The 24,354-nt window shown below is 37.3% G+C and overlaps 1 protein-coding gene across 6 annotated transcripts in view; it reads left to right on the top strand.

The window, feature by feature from the left end:
- The window catches only part of LAMA2 (laminin subunit alpha 2), a 515,150-nt gene that overhangs the window by 344,904 nt on the left and 145,892 nt on the right, over positions 1–24,354 (top strand). For all 6 annotated transcript variants that reach the window (XM_058172079.1, XM_058172060.1, XM_058172053.1 and 3 more), the window contains 6 exons: positions 7,056–7,235; positions 9,442–9,630; positions 9,716–9,849; positions 13,961–14,078; positions 14,664–14,798; positions 16,333–16,457. In XM_058172079.1, the coding sequence (XP_058028062.1) occupies positions 7,056–7,235; positions 9,442–9,630; positions 9,716–9,849; positions 13,961–14,078; positions 14,664–14,798; positions 16,333–16,457 (881 nt within the window). The remainder of the gene's footprint in view (positions 1–7,055; positions 7,236–9,441; positions 9,631–9,715; positions 9,850–13,960; positions 14,079–14,663; positions 14,799–16,332; positions 16,458–24,354) is intronic.

Raw genomic sequence — 24,354 nt, 5'->3', positions numbered from 1 at the left:
AATATAGAAAAGCATTTAAGCAATTTCTCCCCTGTGTATTTTGAGAACTGGATAGAAAGTCATGTTCCATTGAGCAATCGGGGTCAAAATGTTCCAAAGAAACCTCAGATTGAATAATAAATGTCAATCCTTTGAGTAAAGCTATTCAAATCCAGAAAAGGAAGATATAATGAAAGGGATAGCAAATTGTCCCATGCAAAGTTTAACAATCTTGGCTGCTGAAATGCAAAAGTCAGAATTTTTCAGTTTTTTATCTAGAGGATTACACTAGTTTGCAATCCTATTAAGAGAACCTGTGTGATTTAATGCTTGCAATTTCCTTTTAATTTTAAAAACAAATTAACCATTGAAAAGTATTGCTTTAATATTTTTATTGTCTCTAGAAAACATATGTTTTCCACCAGTTTCTAGCAGGGTGGTTACAGATTAGTCATTCTACATGGAGTTTCATGAATCAGGCAGCATACCAATCTTTGCAATAAAAAGAAAGGTAATAAAAATACTGATTACTAGGACTGTGCAAAGCTGTTGCATATTAGCTCAAACAAAGCTAATATTTCTTTGAATGCAGCTGCTCGTAAGTATCTCTGCATTTATGCTGCAACTATTAAAGCAGCTGTCAGGCCCAAAAACACTACTGTGTTTCCCCAAAAATAAGACCCCGTCTTATATTATTTTTTGCCACCAAAAAAGGCACAAGGTCTTATTTTCGGGGGAGGGATGTCATCCACTGACTCACTCACTTGCCTGCATTGCTCCCAGCTTCCTTTTCACTGTCAGAGGCATTCAGGAACTTTGTCGGGCCAGCAAGTCCCGCAAAGCTTTCCTGAAGGCCTCTGCAGCCGATAACAGAGATCCGGGTTGATCTAACAATCCAAAAATAAGTAGTAAGGCAGCTCCACCATCCCCATGCCCACCCTAGCTTAATTTTTACCCATGCACCCTGGAGTGGGCGGGGTCTTAATTCGGGCTTATTTTGGGGGTAGGGCTTATATTGGGCACGTGTAAAAATCAAGCTAGGACTTACTTTCTGAGTAGGTCATATTTTCAGGGAAACACAGTATGTGGTGATTATTCTAAGCTAAGTTTTTTATTGTTTTCAAACCTATAGACAGACTCTTGCCAGACTGAAGTTCTCTACTATCTGCATTTACCATATACTCTGAGAAATATTAGGAAAGGGCTGTCTTCACCCTCCTTCTCTCAGACAAAATATCTGGACTGAGTTATCTCTTATTCCTCCAGAATGCACCACTCTCTCCCGGAAATCCTTACTACTCTAGTCCATCAGATTATCTCACCAAAACCACAGTTGCTTTAATGATTATTACAAAGCTGATGACAAATGAATTAGATATAAGAGACAAAAATAAAGTATCAAAATTAGTCAGATGAAAAAGCTTCCAACAATAACATCAATTTTAATCTTGAAAAATTATATTAGGAGGAGAGAAATTATAATAAGTTATTGACTGATTATGTGCCATCAAACTGTTTTTGACTTCTAGTAACCACATAGATTTTCCATCCATGATTATCTCCCTGACCTGATCTTTCAGGTCTTCAAATAGTTCACTCATTTTCACTGTAATTGAGTCTATCCATCTTGCCGTTGGTCATCCTCTTATTCTTTTTCCTTCTACCTTTCCCGCTAATAAAGACTTGTTCAGAAAGCTAGGTCTTCACATCATGTCTGAAATAGGATAATGTGAGCCTGGTCTTTTGTGCCCTGATTCTGAGTTGATTTGTTCAATGATCCATTGTTTTACTGGTGTCCATGTTATTCTTAGGAGTGTATAGTATAGAGTATATTCTCCTATCGTGATTCTTCAAAGTCCCAACTTTCATTCCCATAGAATGTCATAGGGAATACCATGGATTTTATTATTTCTATGACATCCTACTCCAAATAACATGAGGAGTTAAACTCCAAATCCAGAATTTAAAGTTTGCTCTTTTTCTTGGAATTAGCCCTTAGAACTTAATGGGATTTTCAGGTAGTCTTAATAAGTCGAGAAAAGACAGATAAGGTCAACACTGAAGTTCCTAAATGAGCTACTCAAGATTTGGAGAAATTTCACATACAGCTGTCAAAAATTATAGCCTAAGTGATAATTTATATATGAGCAAGCTATTACAGATGAAACATCCATACACATTTCATGTGTCATTCTATCTTATTAAATGGAGATTTTAGTTTGGAGTGGGGCATGACTGAGATGTTGATTTCCAGGGGATATGAAACATGAGACATCCAGAGTTTACATGAATTTTTAAGTCTTAATTTTTTATTATAGTAACTCTCTTTTGGAGCATAATCTCTAAAGCAGATTATTTTGAAACTATCTTGGGTTGCTAAAAGGATGACAGTAAATAAGTAAAAGAAATAGAAATCTTATAAATTATCTGAAAACCCTGCAAATAAACCTAGCTACAAATATTGCGTTGGTGTATTAAAGGTTATAGAAAAATATGTGGGCTTTAACATTTAGAAGCTTACAACTGAATATAAAGTAACTGGAAATTTGCTCTCTAAATTAGACGATGTTTCAGGAATATTATAGAAAGGGGAATTTGCATTTTCAGACTATGCTTTTAAAGTAATAGTCTCCTTTTTGTAGAGCTTCTGCAGGCCCTTACTGAAAGGTGTTTGGAAACTGAACTGATAAAGGAAAGGCTCAGACATTAAAACAATGGTTCAGCCTACAGATGGTTACAAACAAAAATCTTAAATTTTAAAAACAGTCAAGAATTGCTGGTTGTTGTTTTTTCCAGGGATAGAACCCAGGGGTGAAATTTAGCAGGTTCTGACAGGTTCTGGAGAATGGGTAGCAGAAATTTTGAATAGTTCGGTGAAACGCAAAATACTACCTCTTGCTGGCCCCAGAGTGGAGTGGGAATGGAGTTTTTCCAATATCCTTCCCCCAGGAGTGGGGTAGGAATGGGGATTTTGCAGTACCCTTCCCCTGGAGTGGGGTGGGAATGAAGATTTTGCAGTACCCTTCCCCTGGAGTGGGGTGGGAATGGAGATTTTGCAGTATCCTTCCCCTACCACGCCCACCAACCTACATCCACCAAGCCACGCCCACAGAACCAGCAGTAAAAAAAATTGAATTCCACCACTGATAGAACCCCAATAAACTCTGGTGACCAGAGCAGTGACATCAATCAAAAGGAAAAGGAAAAAAACACACCAGATATTACCATAGATAAGAGAACCACCAATATTCCAAATGTTGCTGAGGAGAAAGCTATTGGTGAGAAACACTAAACGCCAATCCCTTCCTGACATATAGCTTTGGGATCCTTGTTAGCAAATGATGCAAATTTGAGAGGTTCATATGATTCGTTCTTTGCAAAAGAATATAGAAGCCTTGGAAGAATCACATATGATTTTTAATTTTTCCATCAAGTGGTCATCCGATTTATAACTACTGAAAGAATTTCTACTTCGAATGATCTACTAACAATCCTTATCAAGTCAAGATTGGACTACAGTAAAACATAGTATAGTATTTGGTAATATTTTAGTAATGTAAAACCGTTCCCAAATCTAATTTATATAGCCACCCATCTCACCCTTTCATGACAATCTCACTGTGAAAGTGAAAGTTTTCCAATTTATTTATCTAGCCACCTCATAGCAAGTGACCATAGACAACGTATCGCAAAACTAAAAATAAATACCTAAAATCCTTATCATGAACATTAAAAAATGTTAAAAACATTAAAAAAATAACTATAAAACAGGTAAAACAAGGATAGACAAAAAAAATGATGATAATAATAGTAATAAAAGTAACATCACTCGTTCACATCCTCACTTCAAGGAGGGGGAGAAGATTCCACAGCATAGGAATTTAACTGATTGCTTGTGGCTGATAGGGTAATACTGTATAACTTATTCAATAAACTTTAGATATATAAAAAGAGCAATCTTGTGTTTGTTTACATGGAAGCAAGTCCACTGTATTGAATGGTACTAACTCCCTAATGTTAAAGAGCACCGACTTGCATAATCAAAGCTTCACCTCTCCTATATCTTAGGAAAGTAGAAATGTGCATGATTTAAAATGTCAATTTAAAATTTCCCTAATGATCAATTATCCCTCTTTTCAGTTCTCATATTTAAATGAGGCTTGCAGTTTCACTCGGCAGTGTCTCTGAGCACTTAGAACTTCTAAATATTCGGATCTATTTTAGAACAGTGAAGTGTAACTGGCAAATTTTCTGATGTAGAGGTACCATGAATGGAGCCATATATTTCAAATAAACCAGTTCCTTGCTGATTAGCATGTTTAATGCATGGGATCCAGGAACACCTCCAGAGGCGAGACAGGCACTTCACTTCATTTTGGCATTAGCATTTCAAAGAAGCGTGTTACTGAATCTGCTGAAAATATTGCAGAGAAAGAATAATGTCAGTCCAGGAATTCTTCTCTTCTTTGCTCAGTCCTTATTCTGTGAAGTTCCATAAAGGAACAGATGCTTTCATGAACGGTCTTCTTTGCTTAATTTAATTGCTATGAATGACATACGGTAGATACTTGTAATTATTTATTTGTTCAATTTATAGAGCCACCCATCTCAAGTACATGACTCCGGTCGATTCATGCTAAAATCAAATAAAATATAAACAAATATTAAAATAAAACAAAAAAATAAAGCACATGACAGATAGAGAATCATAAAAAGCCCTCAAAATAACCATAAAGCAGGCTCCATCCCATGCGCAGGGCTCAGTCACCAACCCAAGTTTATTTAGAACATAGAATAATAGAGTTGGAAGGGACCTTGGAAGTCTTCTAGTCCAATCCCCTGCTTGAGCAGGAGACTCTATACCAGTGTTGGTGAACCTTTTTGGCACCGAGTGCCAAAACGGGAGCACGCGCATGCATGCGCGTGCCAGAAACCGGAAGACCAGGTGGCCAATACGCATGCGCACACTGGGAAGATGATCTTCCAGTTTCCGGCACGCACATGTGTATTGGCCACCTGGTCTTCTGGTTTCTGGCACACATGTGCGCATAAAGACCAGCTGCCCGGTGCACATGCATGCACCAGAAACTGGAAGATCATCTTCCCAGCACATGCATGTGCACTGGGGCTACTGCTTTTCCAGTTTCTGGTGCTCCTGCGCACGTGAAGACCAGCTGGCCGGCGCATCGGAACCCAGAAGAGCAACGGGCAACAGCTCGCATGCCCGGAGAGATGGCTCTGTATGCCACTTCCGGCACGTGTGCCATAGGTTTGTCATCACCTATACCATTCCAGATAAATGATTGTCCAGTGTCTTTTTGAAAGCCTCCAGCAATGGAACACCCACAACATCTGAAGGCAAGTTGTTCCATTTATTGATTGTTCTCACCATTAGTTCTAGGTTGCTTCTCTCCTTGGTTAGTTTCCATCCATTCTTTCTCATCTTGACTTTTGGTGGTTTGGAAAATAGTTTGGGCCTCTTGTCTTTGTAGGAGCCCCTCAAATATTAGAACACTGCTGTCATGTTCCCTCTAGTCCTTCTTCTCATTAGACTAGACATACCCAATTCCTGTAACCATTCTTCATATGTTTAAGCATCCAGCCCTTAATTATTATTATTTTTTTGTTTTTTTTTTGTTGTTTTTATTTGAATTTATATCCCGCCCTTCTCCAAAGACTCAGGGCGGCTTACACTGTGTTAAGCAATAGTCTTCATCCATTTGTATATTATATACAAAGTCAACTTTTTATTGCCCCCAACAATCTGGGTCCTCAAGGGTTGTTGCTCTTCTCTGCACTTTTTCTAGAATCTCAACATCTTTTTTATATTGTGGTGACCAGAACTGGATCCAGTATTCCAGGTGTGGAACACTTGTCATACAAAATATTTATTTTGTATAGTGTAACAGAGTACAACATTAATGCATAAAAATCACAAAAACAGATCCACCTTTTTTCACACAAAAAAAACTCAGACCAGGTCTTTAAAGGCTTTAAAAAGGCTAACAAGGTGGGGCCAATCTAATGGGAGGGATGATATTCCAGGAGGTGGATACCATGGCACTCCACCAGCCAACCCTCCTTGGCTAATAGTACCTATAATATGCCTGTCTTGCTGCATCAGACAGGACACATAAAAACAACCAGGAAGTGACATTCCCAGTGGTGGGATTCAGCCAGTTCGCACCACTTTGGGAGAACCGGTTGTTAACTTTCTGAGCAGTTTGATAAATCGATTGTTGGAAGAAATCATTAGGGCAGAGAACTGGTTGTTAAATTACTTGAATCCCACCACTGGACATTCCCATAAATAAACCATTGTCATCCATTTAAAACTAACTACCTGCATCTTGAATTGCATCTGTAAACAAACTGGAATATTCTGTTTCTCACCCAGACTCATGGTTACTATATACAACTACTATCTGTTTATGTATTTTGGATGGGTGATAGGCCCAAATATTAATTACACTTAATATGCGGTTAAGCTGTTTCTGATTTCTATGATTACTTTTGTAACTGTAAATCTTTCATGATGTATGGGGCCACAGTGCCTATCAAACCGATGCAATCTGGGCATCCTCTAAACTTACAACTCCTGCTCAAGGAGCCAGTGGCAGTCATGGCTACGAGGGCCTTTTCATAGCTTTGTGCTGTGTGCCAGTTACGCTCATTCCTGAAACCTGGAGGCTCTGTTCCCATGCCATAGACTCCTCCAGATTGGACTCTACATAGGGCTGCCCCTGAAGAGTGTTCAGAAGCTTCAGCTAATGCAGAATGCCATGGGGTAGGTTGTGTGGGTGCTCCTAGGCCAGCATAAATTAAACTTCTGCTCTGTGAGCGGCTTTGGCTGCCAATTTGCTTCTGAGTCTAATTCAAGGTGCTGGTTTTAACCTTTAATCTTTCATGTATTTTTTAATTATTATTTCTATTCCATTATATATTAGTTATTACAGTGTGTATTTTATATAAATGTCATTGTTCGATAAATATTTTAACAATAATTTTCTACAGAACAGAGTTTAAGATAGAGATAGAAATAGAAATAATTGATCCAACACTTTATTCTCATTTAGTTGACTCTGAAGCCAGATCAGGTTGTCCTTCCTTTGGTTGATGAAAATGTCCAGCACCAAACTACCAAAGGGATTATATACCAATATCCAGAGACAATTGCAAATATTGACTTGGTAATGCAAGATCTACACTCAGAACCGTTTTATTGGAGACTTCCAGAACAATTTGAAGGAAAGAAGGTAAAGGATGGGAATTCTAATTACAGTTTATATTTTTTCTTTTTTTTTCTTTTTTTCCCCCAACAAAGATTAGAAAGAACTTGAAAGTACTAATGAAAAGTTACCATTTTATTGTCACAATCATAACTATTAATTCTCTCTTATTATTTTCCATTAAAAGAGAAACCAGATAATGAAATATTATTCATTTTATTATTAACAAGCTAATTAACATAATTAAAAGAATTAAAAATATAGTGTAACCTCATAATTAATAATCATGGTAATAAAGAAAAAGAGAAAAAAGGAAATGAAAAGGAGTTTTGGAGTATCATGTTAAAAATAGATTATCTCCCCCCTAAATAATCCTATTGTTAAAAAGCTTTTCCTTGCCTCTTTGTCAGGAAGAAACCCCTGCTAAACAATAATGCAAATATTGACATGTCTACAATCCACTGCTTAAAGCCATGGATCACTTTGTTGTTCTAATTTTTTATAATAATTCTTCAGGCAGTCTCCCTACTTGAAAAAAAAACACCAAATAATGATTTCCGTTAGAGACCTTCATTGTAAAGTATGACTTTTAGGCAGGTCCAAATTTTTTAGTTCATGACTCAGGGGTGAAATCCAGCAAGTTCTGACAGGTTCTGGAGAACCGGTAGCGGAAATTTTGAGCAGTTCGGAGAACTGGTAGTGGAAATTTTGAGTAGTTCGGAGAACTGGCAAATACCACCTCTGGCTGGCCCCAGAGTGGGGTGGGAATGGAGATTTTGCAATATCCTTCCCCTGGAGTGTGGTGGGAATGGAGATTTTGCAGTATCCATCCCCTGTCATGCCCACCAAGCCACACCACACCCACCAAGCCATGCCCACAGAACCTGTAGTAAAAAAAATTGGATTTCACCACTGCTATGACTCTATATTATTATTCTGCTAAGAATAAGGTAAAAGAAAAGGTTTCCCTTGCACATATGTGCTAGTCATTCCCGACTCTAGGGATGGTGCTCATCTCCATTTCAAAGCCCAAGAGCCAGCACTGTCTGAAGACAAGGTCACATGGCCGTCATGACTCAGCGCCAAAGGCGCATGGAATGCTGTTACCTTCCCACTAAAATGGTCCCTATTTTTTCTACTTGCATTTTTTATGTACTTTCGAACTGCTAGGTCAGCAGAAGCTGGGACAAGTAATGGGAGCTCACCCTGTTACGTGGCACTAGGGATTCAAACTGCTGAACTGCCGACCTTTTGATCGACAAGCTCAGCGTCTTAGCCCCTGAGCCACCTCATCCCTTTCCTTCTAAGAATAATTCCCTTTAATTATCATCATGAATAGAATCCCCTGAAGCTGAGGAAGTAGTATTTTGATAGTGGGAAAAGAGGTATGATAATCCAAGTGCTTGTGTCACTTGACCTTATTTGTGTTGTGATTATCTAGTCCCAAACTCAATTACCTTTTAGTTGATCTAGCCTTATTAGCTGTATAGAGATATGGTATAATACCCTTAGGAAGCATAAAAGTTCCAGCAAGATAGGCACATTGATGGAAGAGTACTGAGATTCCCATAATGGATGAATGGATTGTAAAAATGTAGGAATTGATAGAAACAGTAAAACTGACCTATTTGGTCAAAGGGGAAAACAAACACTTTTAAAAAAATATAAAATGTTTGTGGATTTTTTGCTAAAGGAAGAGAAAAGTGAAAATATGTTTTATGAATTTAATGATTGAAAATATGAAAATTGGAAAGTCGGAAGTCAATATTTTTCATAACCTTGGTTTTTATTTTGCTTTTTTTCCCCACATTTTTTTCTTTTCCTTTAAATTTGACTTTCATCGTACATAAAATTTATAATAAGTATACATTTAAAACATATAGCATAAAAGTTCCCATATTATCCATTGTCTACTCTAGCTTATCCTACTTGCAGGAAATATTTCAAATTGAAAAAATATCCAGTATTTTAGGTACGCACAGAAAAAAACATGATTGCTTGTTTTGGCTTGGGAAATAAATTCCACAGTCTCGTTTTATTTCATTATATAGTTCTTGTAATTTTGTATCTGATACAATGAAAAACCACAACTTTAATCATTCATTTCATGCTAATTGGAATTCTTCAGAGCATCTTCAGATACTCACCATAGTATTATTTTTCTTATTTCTTTGTGTTTCATTTTGACAGCCTGTCTTTATTATTATTTATATGGTTTCTTCTTCTTTGTTAGCTGATGGCTTACGGAGGAAAGCTGAAATATGCTATCTTTTTTGAAGCAAGGGAAGACACAGGTTTTGCAACTTACAATCCCCAGGTCATAATCAGAGGTGGGCTTCCCACACATACACGAATTATTGTCAGGCATGTGGTGGCTCCTCTGAATGGCCAGTTGACAAGGCATGAGATAGAAATGACAGAGGTAATTTTTCATTCCAATCTGTTTTGTCATTGGCACTTTGGAAACAGTTAAATCATTAGCATTCCTGTCATGACTTCCTTTTCAGCATGAGTGGAAATACCATGGTGATGATCCAAGGATCACGCAGACTGTGACCCGTGAGGATTTCATGGATGTCCTATACAACATTCATTACATACTTATCAAAGCAACTCATGGCAGATTCATGAGACAAAGCAGGTAAGCCTTTTATATGATGTAATCAGTAACACTAAACACTAGTATCAATCATCAGAGATTGATCCATTTTCACAGGAAAGTCATAAGATACTTTTCCACACCGTGTTATTTACATGGAGATCCATGGGCTTAAACTTGCCAATCTATGTAAGATTCCAGCTTTCTTCAGCGACAGTAAAATGAAAATAATAAACTTGTCAGAAGATGAAAATTCCCATAGGGCTCAAAACCTAGAAATTATTCTAAAAATTGAGCTTTGATTAATGATGATCAAATCACACCAGCAAAGTCAAAGCAGCCAAACAGAGCACCTTGTCCTAACTTTGAAGATTCTGTCTTCTACTGTCTTAAATTGTGACCCATGTAATTTGCCATGGATTTTGCATCTTCCTCTTGCTTTTTTTGCCTCGGAAGGTGGCCTGCACTGGCTTCTATTCCCTTTAACTTGTTCTGGTAGTGTCCAGCTATCCAAGAACTAATTGGTTTGATTCAGTACTCACCTCTCTCATATTATTGCCTGCCCAAAGTCTGATGTATACTTTTTAGTAAAATCTCTGAATAGCATCATATTTATTTCTAAGTGAAGATACCTAAGTTTATTTACATGTTCTAGAATGAAAAAAGACACAAGCACCTCTCCACCAGCAATCCGCACCCCGATCAGCACAGATTAGTTCCAGGATTAACATCAGGCCAACAATCAAGTAAATAATACCCTAATCAAGAAACTGTCAAAGAAGCCAACAGCAAACAGCCCAACCAAAGAATCTCTCTAAGATCATCTCCACCAACACTGACAGGGCAAGCCATTAGAATATAAACCGCAAACCACACTTCTTACTAGCATTGATTACGTTTCCTAGTTTGAGGAATGAAACATCTGCCAGAAAACAAGCAAGCTCAGAGAGCACCAAGGGCCATTCACTTCAACCCTGAACTACAAATATTATCCTTTATTGAAAAAAAAATGTTCTTCTTGATAATTCCATTGTTAGTAATGGCCGAGTTCTTTCAATTAGTCACTGATTCTCTCATTCATTTTTATAGATGACCACTCACACAATTTTATCAGTGATGATGATCTATAATGTTACATGGCTCTATTGATAGATGGATAGATAACTTGCTGGAATGAATGTTATTTTCCAGCTATTGATCATAGGACCCAAATGCTAAGAACAATAGCAGTGAAAACTTCTGTAGGGTTATTTTAATTTCCTATTTTTATAGATGATTCATACTCATGTGTGCTTGTGAACTCATTTTCTATTTTTTTTTAAATAAATCTTTGGTCATTGATATTTTCTGCTGGCAAAGTCTAGTATGGGTAGCCTGTGTACCATATTGGCATTATATATATTTTCTTTCATCTATACTTTCTGGACTGATTTAGGAAGAGCCATATTCAAGTATAATGGAAAACTCGTCTAATCTAGCATTCTTATAGCATTTTTATAGGAACCAACTAAATGTCAGTGAGAAATCAAATAGTAACTCATGAGTATAACAGCATTCTTCTGCTATTATCTCCCAAGAACTGAAATTTTCTGTGTCACTGGGCCATTGTAACTGATAATCTCAGTAGCACTATCTTCTACAAATTTGTCTAATTCTTATTAAAGTGTCCAAGTCAATAGCCATCAGTGCATCTTAATAATAACATTTTGCATTGATCAATTATGTACTGTGAGAGTATTTCTTTTAATGACAATATAATTGAGTAATTATTATTTAAAAAGTAAATAGTAGGGCACTGCAATTCACACAATCTGAGCTATATTGATCATTTTTCTTCATGGATTTGTATTTATATTTTCTAAAGTGTGACATTTATTAACAGCTATCCCGAAGAATATGAGAGAAGACATAAGAAGACATGTAAAATAAGAGGATTTGAAATCAGTAATTAGGGTACATTTATTCACGCCTCTATGCTTTCTCTTGCCCGTTCTCCTTGAGGTGATTCCAGATTTCCCCACCTTCTAAAGTTTTATCCTTTGAATGTAATTCAATGGTTTAAAACTATGGTTCAGTGATACAACACCTGTCTTGTCTTTGAAAGATGAAAATGCTTGGTGTTTAATATTTCTGGTTGATATGGATGAAAGACCATCATCCTGAGACTTAAAAAGCTTCTATTAATTATATAAAGATATTATGGGTCAAATATTTGACTGTTTCATCAGCACTATTGCCATTGATTCCTTACAGCGTGATTTTCAATACATTGTATAGACTGAATAGTTTAAAACTAAGCCCACAAATACTTAAAATGTGTGTTTCTCTGTGGCTAAATAGGCAGTCTGGTGAGCCCAGATGTTCTGATTTCAGTTTCATCAACTGAAGCTGCTATGACAGTAGCTAGGGTTTATGGGACCTAGAGACCTAAAGCACCTAATGGTTTACAAAATAGCTTATCCCTGTCACAGAGCATTTTCAGCACACTGTGTGACATCCACACTGATGGTCAAAACCAGGGCTTGAAAGAAGAAACAGTGCATGGGCTGATAATAATTTTGATGAAACTGACTATTCACAGATTAATCCTAGGAGATATAAAAGTAGGATTTCTGAAATGTTTGTAAATGCATCCTTGCAGATCATTGATATATTGCAGCAAAACATTATAAGAAAACATCATGCTGACAGTAGCTTCAAGTGTAAAAATAGCTTAATTCCAGCAGTGCACCATATTAGCTATGTAATTTAGCAGCAGCACTAATCATGTTTCTGCATGAAAGCAACAGTATTACAGTGAGTGATTCAGAAGCTGCCATTAAAAAGCCAAAGCCAAACATTTTTCTCCTGCTGTGTTAATTTTGTTGTTCCCCTTTTTACATTTTAGGATTGAACATTGAAACATTTCTTGCATTAAATGGATGGAGGGTTTTTTCTTTCTTTCTCCAAGAGAGCAGACTAATACAATTAATCTAGTTGAACTGGAACTATAGGTTCTATTTTACTATTAATTTATTCCAGATCCCTGTTATTGATCAGGTCTCAGAGTTCAAACTAAAATTCACTAAAAATGTTCCAGAGAGCAGCCCAAGTCTTGCTGGCCATGAGAACCACTTGCTTTACAAATATTTTTTTTAAAAAAACAGCCTTTGTAGAAACTACATCTGCTTTTTCTGCTTATTTTGCTGCAAATGGACTGTTTATTTTATTTCTTCTTCTTCTTCTTCTTCTTCTTCTTCTTCTTCTTCTTCTTCTTCTTCTTCTTCTTCTTCTTCTTCTTATTATTATTATTATTATTATTATTATTATTATTATTATTATTATTATTATTATTATTATTTTGTAACAGAACTACTAGAATGTCTGGTAAAGATCAGTGGAGAGATATTGAGATTTCTCTTTCCTCCATTTGTTTTAAATGTTTTTATATATTTGTGAATTGTTGCTGCCAAAGCTGCATTTTAGTATACACATCCATTTTGTCTCTTCTGCCCCAATGTTTCCCTTTTTCTCCTTCCTTCCAAAATTGGAAGAAGTGGTATCCTATCTCCACATGACATTGCTTGAGTGCAACATCTAACCAAGGATAATCAGCCTATAATGAGGACAAGCCAATGACAGATTAGTGCACACTTTAACAGATTTTTATCTAGGCAAAAATCACACATACTCTTCTTACAAAATAAAAGATAGATCATTGACAGACCTCCAATGAAGTAGCCACCTAAGGTAAAGAAGATTCCCTCTGCCTTCATCCCCCACCTCTAATTTATATCTGGCACGATAACTTTATATCTATATTTGCTTCAGTATAGTCATAATAAGATGCTGGCTGATATATTTTATAAGTCACACTGAAGTCTGTAGAACTTCTTGTTTCTTTTTTTCTGCCTTTAGAATGCTGGTATTTGGGTTCTAAATTAAATAAAAGTTAAAGTGAGTAAGTATACTTTTACATTAACACCACTAGCACAGGCCAATAATGACAAAACTAATTTAAAAATAATTTAAAGAGGCAGACTAACATATATTTTTTCTTTTATAAATAATGCCCAAAGGTTGAGTGTAAGGGTTCTTGTCTATCAAATAAAGTAAAAGTTAATCTGAGGAGTTTAATTTGTTTGTTTTTTTCCCTTGTGTTTTCTTCTGCCAGAATTTCTGAGATTAGCCTGGAAGTTGCAGACACAGGAAATGTATCAAGAAGAACTCCAAGCGCCCAACTGATTGAGCAGTGTAACTGTCCTATGGGCCATTTTGGTTTGTCATGTGAGGTAATATACCTCAAACCTTTAAAGTTTATCTCAAAGTGCTTATGAATTATATTTGAATGGATAGGATACAATCTACAATATAATGTTTGAATTCTATGCAGGTATATTATTTACACATACAGTAGGTTATTATCTGTTATTTATAGTTTGGGATATTGTAAATGATAGTATAATACTGCATACTGTAGGAATATGTATATAAAATCTATATCACCTTTAATATATAGTTATCGATCCTTCCATCTTTTTATTATTATTTCTGCTCTGAATTCTGACTTAGCTGTCAGAATTCTGGTATCTTTGCCAGATTACTTTCTGTTTCATTAATGGGATGTCTGAGTGGCTTTCTACCTTCCATTTTATTCCATATCAGTGAAGAATTGCAGTGAAAGGATATCTTGAAAGGAAAAAATGGTTGAGAAGGATTGGAAAATTCTGAAAAATTATATAATCTGATAGACCTAAGGTGTCTTGTACTTTGTATAAATAAGAGCTGTTGGGTGGAAGGGAGGAAGAAATTGTCTCACAAAAGGAATAGGGATGAAGCATATTAAGGACTGTGCTTGTTTTTCTTATTTCTTGCAGGCCTGTTCCCCAGGTTTTTATAGACTTGCTTCTCCATATACTGGCAGAAAGCCAGGTCCTGCCCTAGGAGCCTGTGTCCCTTGTTCATGCCACAGGCATAGTGAAATGTGTGATCCTGAAACCTCAATTTGTCAGGTATAAAATGTGTGCTTTTTCTAGATGATTTACTCTAGTCCTATTTTTCACATTCTGAAGACATCTTTACAGCTGAAGTCAATAAGAATTATTGGACGATACAATTTTTAATCTCAGTTTTACTATTGATTTTATCATTTTAATTGTAAGATTTACTAAAATAGTAACTACGATAGTTATTTTGAAGTCGCTCATATTATGCTCAGAAAATAAGTACAGACTTAACCATAGCATCAGTAATAGCATCTCTGTAGTGAAAAGTAAAATTAAAATATGTATTTGCTCCCCAAACTTGCTTGGCTGATGGTAGAGTTTAATGTCTGCTGTCAAACCTCCACATGAGGTTACCATGAATCATAATTAGTGGTCCTGCTAGGGCTAAGGGGTTCCTCTGCCAAGTGGTTTCAGAAGGTAATTTATTTTATTTTCTAATTTTATTTGATTATTGTATTATTTTGTGATTTTATTTTATTTAGTCCTCCTCCACTCCCACACTTTTCTTTTTTTACATCCTCCCATTCAACTTCCTGAGCAAGGCTCAAATGACAGAGAACCAGCCGGCTGAGGCCCGAGTAAAAAAAGGTCTTAGTTTGTTTTTGTTTTATTTTTAATGGAAGAACATGGGACTTTTCCATCTGCATTTGGTGATCCAGTCTTAGTAACACCAATGACTCTGGATAATTCCTGGGCAGTGATTTATATTACTATTAGAGCTATCTATTTCCACACTACTTGTCCAAGCAAAAAGGTATGATGCAGAAGGCAAGAAAACAGATTACAAAACAGATAATTATGGGAAAATGGGAAAATAATAAGTGGGTGTGGAAGTTAAAATTATTTATCAAAATAGCTTGACTAATCTCTACTGCACTTTTCTAAATTTATAGTATTATAATGAGAAATAAATATGCTTTTCTTAAATAATGTGGATTTTCTGGAATATAAATCTTGGATATATTTTTTTCTGAACTTAAAGCAGGTCCAGAAAATAATCAATCTTGGGCTTTCAGTTTCTTAAGATTATCTTAATTTAATACAACTGTGGAACTGGGCAAAAGCTAAGAACTGGGCAAAAGATTATATGCCACTGAAAAGAATGAGGGTCACTAATCCCCATTTTTTTCAGTCTTCAGCTAGTACTGAAGTTGCACTTCTACTTCATAAAATCAGATCATAAATCCCCATAACGTTAAAAAAATGTTATTCTTAAACATATTGGTTTATCCAGACAAAAATAATATGGGTGGGGATCACCTACATACTTTTCAATATAATTTAATAGTACTCTAAAATTTTCAGAAATATATCAAAATAGAATGCATTGCAACTTCTCTTAGATATGGTGCACCACACCTTTGAATAAGATGATCAATTTTCAAGCTTATGGGCTTTGATCCTGTGCACTTCTTTTTTTTAGACGTTAGGGTTTTTGAGTTTGAGATACTTTTTGGAATGGGAATATCCCTGTATTATCACCAATAGCTGTGACTTTGCAATAGAACTAGAATGACCTCTTCTCTGCTTCCCTCCACAGAATTGTCGTCACAACACATATGGTGACCACTGTGAAAGATGTGCTCCTGGATTCTATGGGATCGTTAGAGGAAATCCCACTGACTGTCAGCCTTGTGCCTGCCCTTTGACCATATCAAGCAACAAGTAAGTAGGGATTACTTATTCCCTTTTGTTTGTATTCTACCTTTCCATGGGAGTTCAAGGGGCTTATATCAGTGGTGGGTTTCTACCGGTTCGCCCTGGTTCGAGCGAACAGGTAGTGGCAGTGGCAGGGAGCTCCTCCACCCGCCTGGATGTCATCACAGATGCTCTGCGCATACTCCCGGTTCCAAACCAGTAGGGAAGGTAAGAGGAACCCTCTACTGGCTTATATATTAACACCTCTCATTTTACCTCAACGATCTGTGAAGTAAATTGGGCTGAGACAGTCACTCCAAGGTTACCCAGGAAGCTTCAGTGCTTGAGAATGGACTTTGTCTGAATGCAAAACCATAACCATGATATTACATTGGTTCTCTTTGTCTTTAGTCTAATTTTCTCTTGGGTTCCTCAGTGAAATCCTGCCTATCGTGTCACACTTAGTAGTGACTGCACCACTTCTGCTAAATCGTCTTGCTCAGAAATGGCTTCTAGGCTAGTTAGCTCTTTAGGAATCCATAAAGAGTTGACAATGTGATAGTCAGTGGATAATGAATGAACATTATAAAAATTATACTCACAAGTGAAGCTACAGTACAGCTCTCAAGTTCAATGGAGTCACAAGGGAGCTGTAGAAAAGCTTCTGCTCGTATTTTGTACGATGATAAAACCATTACAGTGCCATGCAGAGGGTTTAGTAATGTATTGAGTCCTTCTTTAATGTTATGTTGGTCTGGGACGACTTGTGAATGATCACATAATTTAAAGCCAATATTATCATGTTGAATCAATTTATCTAAGTGTGTCATGCTAATGATTCTCTTATCCCATTATTCTTTTGCAAATGTGGCTTAAAATAATATTAATTTCATGCTAAGAAGTCATTTTTTTTCTCATTCTGTTTATGTCTTGTATCAGATTATTTATATCAGTGATACATAATGTTGATTTCCATCTTTTGCAATGCTGAGTATCTCACCAATGGATCTATCCTTATTGCTGCGTGTGCATTTGTGCAGACAACACTGATACTTCATGCACATCTCACACACAGATTTAAATATCCATTGATATACTAGTCCATATGTTTTTTCAAATGAAAGGCACCTAATAAAGCTCTGTATGCATCTCAGTCTCAAGCTTGCAACACACTGTAACGCCGTCCTTTTCACTTCTTTTAATAGATTTATCTAGACAAAAAGAGGACAAGCATGACTATTTTCCTGCTGCATAACCCAATTAGTTTACCCTATGTTTTTATGCCATGAGCATGGCTGAGAAAATTTCAATTCCACACAATAGTTTATCATTGGATAATGTGGATTTCAAGAACTGATATTGGTGGATAAATTTTGCTATGAATGAAAAATAGTTCCCGGTTTGAATTTTCCTCTACCGGGAAAATTGGCTCTAAGCAGTATATTCTTTCAACCTCAGTCCAGCCCAACCGAATTATAGAAAAAGTGCGGGCCTACTTTAAATTGTATTATAGCAGTGGTGTCAAACTTGATTTCATTGAGGGCCACATCAGGGTTCTGTTTGACCTTGGGGGGCTGGGGGGGGCATAGTCAGGGTGGACATGGCCGGCTTGACATCACTCAGGTCAGGGGCGCCTGTGGCAGCCTGAGCATTCTGCCAGTGAAAACAGAGCTCAGGAGGCTGTGCACAGCAGTAATGGGTTTTACTGTAAAATCTCCATTCCCACCCCACTCCAGGGGAAGGATATTGCAAAAATTTCCATTCCCACCCCATTCCAGGGAAAGTGTCGTGTCCCACTCCTCCGCTGACGGCCGGGTCTGGAAAGTCTGTCTCAAACGTGGCCACGAAGCCTCTGCAGCTTTGCCAAAGTCCTGTCAGAGTTCTCAGAGCAGGCAGGAATTCAAGGTGTGACTTCAGCAATCAGATTAGACTTTGCCTGACTCAAAGAATGCCAGAAAGCAGATCCTTTATATAGGCCATGGGGTATGGCTCCATGACTCAGCACTTATCCAGGCCTGCCCCTCCCTTCCTTTTGCTGACGTTGCCTCTCCATTCTCCGGAAGCGTGGATCTGTCCACCCTCTAGCTGCCGGCAATTCTAACTCGTGACTGGCTTCATGCTCCTCATGCTCACACGCTGGGGGGGGGGGGTTATTTGCTCAGTCTATCCGGGCATGGTGCCAGGACTGGGGGCTGGAGGCATGCCAGGCCATTTGTCTTGCTCAGTCTGTCCGGGCATGGTGCCAGGACTGGGGGCTGGAGGCATGCCAGGCCATTCATCTGCACTATCAGTCTCTGGCTGAGATAACAGGAGATGAGAGGGGCCCGGCTGCGGAGAGGGGGGCGGACAAGGCACAACAGGAAGGATACTGTAAAATCTCCATTCCCACCCCGCTCCAGGGGAAGGATACTGCAAAATCCATATTTCTTCCTGATCAGCTGGGACTCGGGAGGCAGAGAATAGATGGGGGTGGGGCCAGTCAGAGATGGTATTTACCGGTTCTCCAAACTACTCAAAATTTCCGCTACCGGTTCTCTGAACTACTCAAAATTTCCTCTACTGGTTCTCCAGAACTGGTCGGAACCTGCTGAAACCCACCTCTGACGCACAGCCTTCCCAAGCTCCGTTTTTGTTGGCAGAGTGTTGCAGGAGGCTGTCACAGCCAAAAATGGAGCTTGGGAGGGCCACGCATAGCCCTTCTGAGCTCCGTTTTTGCTGGCAGGGGCACCACAGGCCGGTCCTTTGCTGTTTCCAGGGTGGCCCTGTGGGCCAGATCTAAGTACCCTGCAGGCCAGATTTGGCCCGGAGGCCTTGAGTTTGACACCCCTATATTATAGGGATTATATTTAGATGAGGCACATGCTTTTTAAGCATTAAAATGCCCTAGAAATATTTTTATTTCCTATTTTTTATTTTCTAATTATTGGAGAATCTATAGCAAATTTAAATGAAAGTATAACTATGTTTCTGGGTCATCAAACCTTTAGGAAAATATTGTAGAAATGGAGCATATGCAGAAAATAAAAAACGGAAATAATTCCGAGGCAGTAGAAAAGGTATATTTGGGCTTTTCTTGTTATGACAAATGTAAGTAAAAGGAACAGGATCAAAGTTATCAAATTATGCATAGTATAGTGGAAGTTAATTCCAGATCCTAGGAATGTACAATGAAGCTGAGTGATAGCATATTTAAAACAGATAAAAGGAAACAGTTCGTGCATGGACTTCACAAATATATATTGTAGCAGTTCCAGTAATTGTGCAATTACTTCTATTATACAGATTAGATAAAGTTAAAAAGAATAAAGCTCTCAACGTTTTATTCTTGTATGTATGATTGAAATATATGTAGAAATTTTAATGAGAAAAACAATACAAATTTTAGAGGAAAAATAGAGAAAATAAAGAAAAATAATGAACGGATAAGAAAGAAAGAAGAAAAAGAGAATAGAAAGAAAAGCTTATAAAGAAGTTTTGAACCTTCTTAACAGCAGTAATAATACATTTTATTCTTTGCCTCTAAAATTAGCAACAGCACTTAGCAATAGCACTTAGATTTATATATTGCTTTACAGTGCTTTACAGCCCTCTCTAAGTGGTTTACAGAGTCAGCCTATTGCCCCCAACAATCTGGGTTCTCATTTTACCAACCTCGGAAGGATGGAAGGCTAAGTCAACCCTGATTACATAATAATTTCCTTCTGTCCATATTTTACTCTTCACTTTTTTCTTCCCGAAAAAGTATATAGGAGATTTCTAATCACTAATAAATGACAATATTTTCCTTTCCCTAATTAGGCAAATCAATTTTGCCATCTCTACTAATTTTATCTTCTTCACCAATCATTCCTCCATTGTAACTGTTTCAGAATCTTCGTTTGTGCATATAATAGTCTCACAGCAGTAACCCTACATACAAATAATCTTCCATGGCTTTTATCTAATTATTTATCCATTATTCCCAGCAAGAAAAGTTCTTGCTTCAGTCATTTGAATGATGATCTTAAAAATTCTTTTTATCACTTTGTATATTTGAACCCAAAATTTTCTGGTTCTTTTTCAAATCCACTAGGTTTGATAAAATGACCTTTCCTGTTGTCTACATTTATACCATACAGGTGAAACTCAAAAAATTAGAATATCATGCAAAAGTTCCTTTAGAACTAAGGAGAAACTTCCTGATAATGAGAACAATTAATCAGTGGAACAGCTTACTTCCAGAACTTGTGGCTGCTCCATTATTGGAGGTTTTCAAGAACAAACTGGACAGCCATTTGTCTGGAATGGTGTACGGTCTTGTGCTCAAGCAGGGGATTGGATTAGAAGACCTCCAAGGTCCCTTTAAACCCTATTTTTCTATGTTCTATATTCCTGTCATGCCCCCCGTCGGAGTCTGAATCCCAGGGGAAGACAAACAGCTGACAGAGAGTGGGAGAGTGGCTCTGTTGGCTGTAGAGGAAACTGGGGAAGGGCAAAGTCAGGCTGGGCAGAGCAGGGGAGAGGTAGAACAAGGGAGAGGAGGTTCAGAAGAAGACCAAGGCCCACCCACTCTTCATCCTAGGGCACGCAGAGAAGAACGGAGATGAGAACAACATGGGTTGCGTGGCTTATGAGGGAGGAAAGGGCCCCAATTCCCTTCACAAGGCACACCTGGGGATGAAGTTTAAAGGAGAACCAAATGGGAGGGGCGGTTATCAGGAACAAATGCTGCGTTCATCTCATGTTAACTGCTTTATCTGAGTTGTTGGTATCCTTCCAACTGGTTTGATTTACTGCCATGCTACTTCACTTCTGGAACTCCTTATCTTGCTTGCCCTGCCAGATTAATTACCTTATCTTGCCTTGTTGGATTTATAGTTGGAAGTTTTCTGCTTACAATGCTTGGACTGGAGTATTTTCAGCCAAAGGCTGTTACAGGTTTGTGGGATAATTTTTCTCCAGACTGGAGAGTAAAAGGGAAGTTGGGGGCAAAGTTGGAGCTAATAAAGGGACTCATGCTTATTCTTTTGCTGTGTTGCCTTTGTGCCACGCCCTAGGTCATCACGTTCCAAATATAATTTTAAATCAGATAATCTCAATCCTCCTTGCTCCTTTGCATCTTGGATGATTTATATTTAACCCTTGGCATCTCTCAGTGATTATCAATGACTACTAGACACATGCTCTCTCCAATGGCAATAAGCCTCTGGAACCCACAGGGAATATAACTAGAAGGGTTCTGCTATGCTCATACAGTATTTATGAATGTGATAGTATCTGGGGTGACCACTAATCAAAACAGAGGAAGATACTAGCGATTGCTTAGTAAAAGATACTAGCAATTGCTCTGATCTAGCAGGGTGGTTATTATATGTCTGTATTCAGTGTGTTGTAGATTGGTGTGTAGTAGATCAGGGGTCTCCAATCTTAGCAACTTTAAGACTTGTGGACTTCAACTCCAAGAATTCCTCAGCCAGCAAAGCTTGCAGTGATGCTCTAAAACAGGGGTCTCCAACCTTGGTCCCTTTAAGATTTGTGGACTTCAACTCCCAGAGTCCCTCAGCCAGCAAGCAAGTGGCTGAGGAATTCTTGTTGAAGTCCACAAGTCTTAAAATTGCCAAGGTTTGGAGAGCCCTGTTGTAAATTGTTATGAAACAGTGAGGTCCAGTATAGCCTGCTTGTCCCTCCCCAAAGGCCAGGATCCTAAAAAATAGTGACAGTTTACATCTTTAAAAATTTTAAATGCTTTCCTATTTCTTCATCTGACATTCAGTTTTTGGTGTGTAACATAACATAAAAACAATCCTCATCTGGAGAATGTTTGTGGGTCTATTGTCTATTGAATTGACAATGTGATGATAATGAGTTTGTGAGTGATCAATCTCTTTACATTTTTTGCAACTGCATAATTTTATTATTCATTCAAGCACTATTGATTTAATGCATTATAAGCAAGGTGGAGGAGGACGCTGGTTCTTACCATAGGAAAAAGAATATTTTTGTGTGCAGTTCGAAAGCCATAGTATTTCTTTTGTGTTCCATTAGTTGAATTCTCCCTGTTTCTCTTGACTCACATATCAGGTCACCACTATTAAAAATGGAGCATTCTCTCATTCTCATACTGCCCTACTATTGTCATTTTATCAATATCATAGCCGCCATTATTGTTAGACCCCTTCTAACAAACCACATAGGAATTCTATTTTATTTATATGTTAATGTTCAGAAAAGTAGTTTTGCAAGTAGAAAGAATTCTGCCTTCTCAAAGCTCACTCTAATTTCAAAATACTCTGATGCATTTTTACATTTTTATATGAACTTTTGGTAGGGAAAGCTTGGGACAGGGAAAAAATTTAATTTATCAGCTTTGTTTTTTAATGAATCTACTTAATTCAAATTTGCCTCTGCTGGATAAGGAATGCTGGTAGTTTTAATCTCGATACATCTGGTTCTACTCTGCCTCAGGTTCACTAGATTTACACAATAAAATTTAAAGGGCAACATCTACGTGTCATCTCTGTATAATAAATAAGTACAGTATTACCAGTGAAAATAAAATAACCCTGAAGATTGCAGCACAATCTTTGCTCCAGGGCTGAACATACAATATCATCCTCATACTCTAGCCAAATTAGTTTTCTGACTGTTCAGAGACTTTCTAATAAATCAGTCCAGCAATTCCAGTTTTTAGAGCAGATTGGTAATTATCCCCCCCAAATTAATACAAAACTGGCTTAATTTCGTATAATGTAATATTTTGATGTCCTGGGAATTAAATGCAGGATTTGCCTTAAGAACTCACATTGATATTTCTATGTCCTAAAATATACAGTGGAATGGAAGGGTTGAAATAGAAAGGAAAAAAAAGGAGGGGAGAGAGAACAAACTTGTTTGCTTTGCTTGAAAAGCAGCTGTTACTACTGCTGCTGTGAGCAATAGTTGTGCATGACATCTACTGTATGTGTGATATAAATGCATATGTTGTGTTTTATCCTCAATCGTATAATATTGGATACTGAAAATATGATTCCTATGAAGACAGAAATGAACTGCTTCAGTATCTTTTGCCCAAATGATCCTATAGCGCACTCCCTTTCCATCTAGAAGATAAAGTAAACTAGAAGGAGAGTGGAAACTAACTTCCAATCCTCTTTCCAATCTGACATGAACTATTTGTAATATTTGGTTCCATTGTCAAACAGTAAAGTAGGGACCAAGTTGTGCTAGCATACTTTTTTCTTTTCTTTTCTTTTTTTTACTAACTTCTCACGCTCTCTTGTCTTCCAAAAAATAAATTGAATTCCAAATGAAAATGGTATCCTGAAAACCGTGTTTTCTTGTAATCTCTATTGAATAATATTTTGTATTCTTAACAATTCATGTAATTATTTGCTAGGTGGCAAAAGGTATATACTGTACATTCTTTTTACAAGCCAAAATAAAGTCTGAAAAAAACAAGAGGTGAGAGCCATAAGAAGCCATTTAGCAATACTATTGAAACCTCTGTCCTCAATTTACTATCAGAATCTAGTTGATTATTTTTTTCCACAAAGTCTAATAGTAAATAACTGTTGATCTAGAATTTAAGAATTCCTAACAAATAGTATACATTAGGAAATGATATTTAAAACTATTACCATTCAAGGAGAAATGGTGGACCTCTCCATAGCATTTTAAAAGAAATGCAATATTGTTACTACCATGGACAGCAAAATACATAACTGAGAACTGATACTTCCAGGGAGAATAACATTATATTACTATTATTAAATTTATATACTCCTCCCTCTTCCTTCTTAGAGTTTACATAATATGAATTATTATATACATATTATAGTTAGACGAGGATGACCCGTTGCAGGGACGTGCTGAGGAGTTTAACGGTTATCTATACGATAAAATCGTTCAGCTTCGGGACGGTCTGGACCAAAATTGTGGCGATTCG

Source organism: Ahaetulla prasina, chromosome 1 (genome assembly GCF_028640845.1).
Source record: "Ahaetulla prasina isolate Xishuangbanna chromosome 1, ASM2864084v1, whole genome shotgun sequence".
Taxonomy (NCBI): domain Eukaryota; kingdom Metazoa; phylum Chordata; class Lepidosauria; order Squamata; family Colubridae; genus Ahaetulla; species Ahaetulla prasina.
Note: the sequence above shows the minus strand (reverse complement) of the source record. Positions and strands in the feature narration are given on the sequence as shown.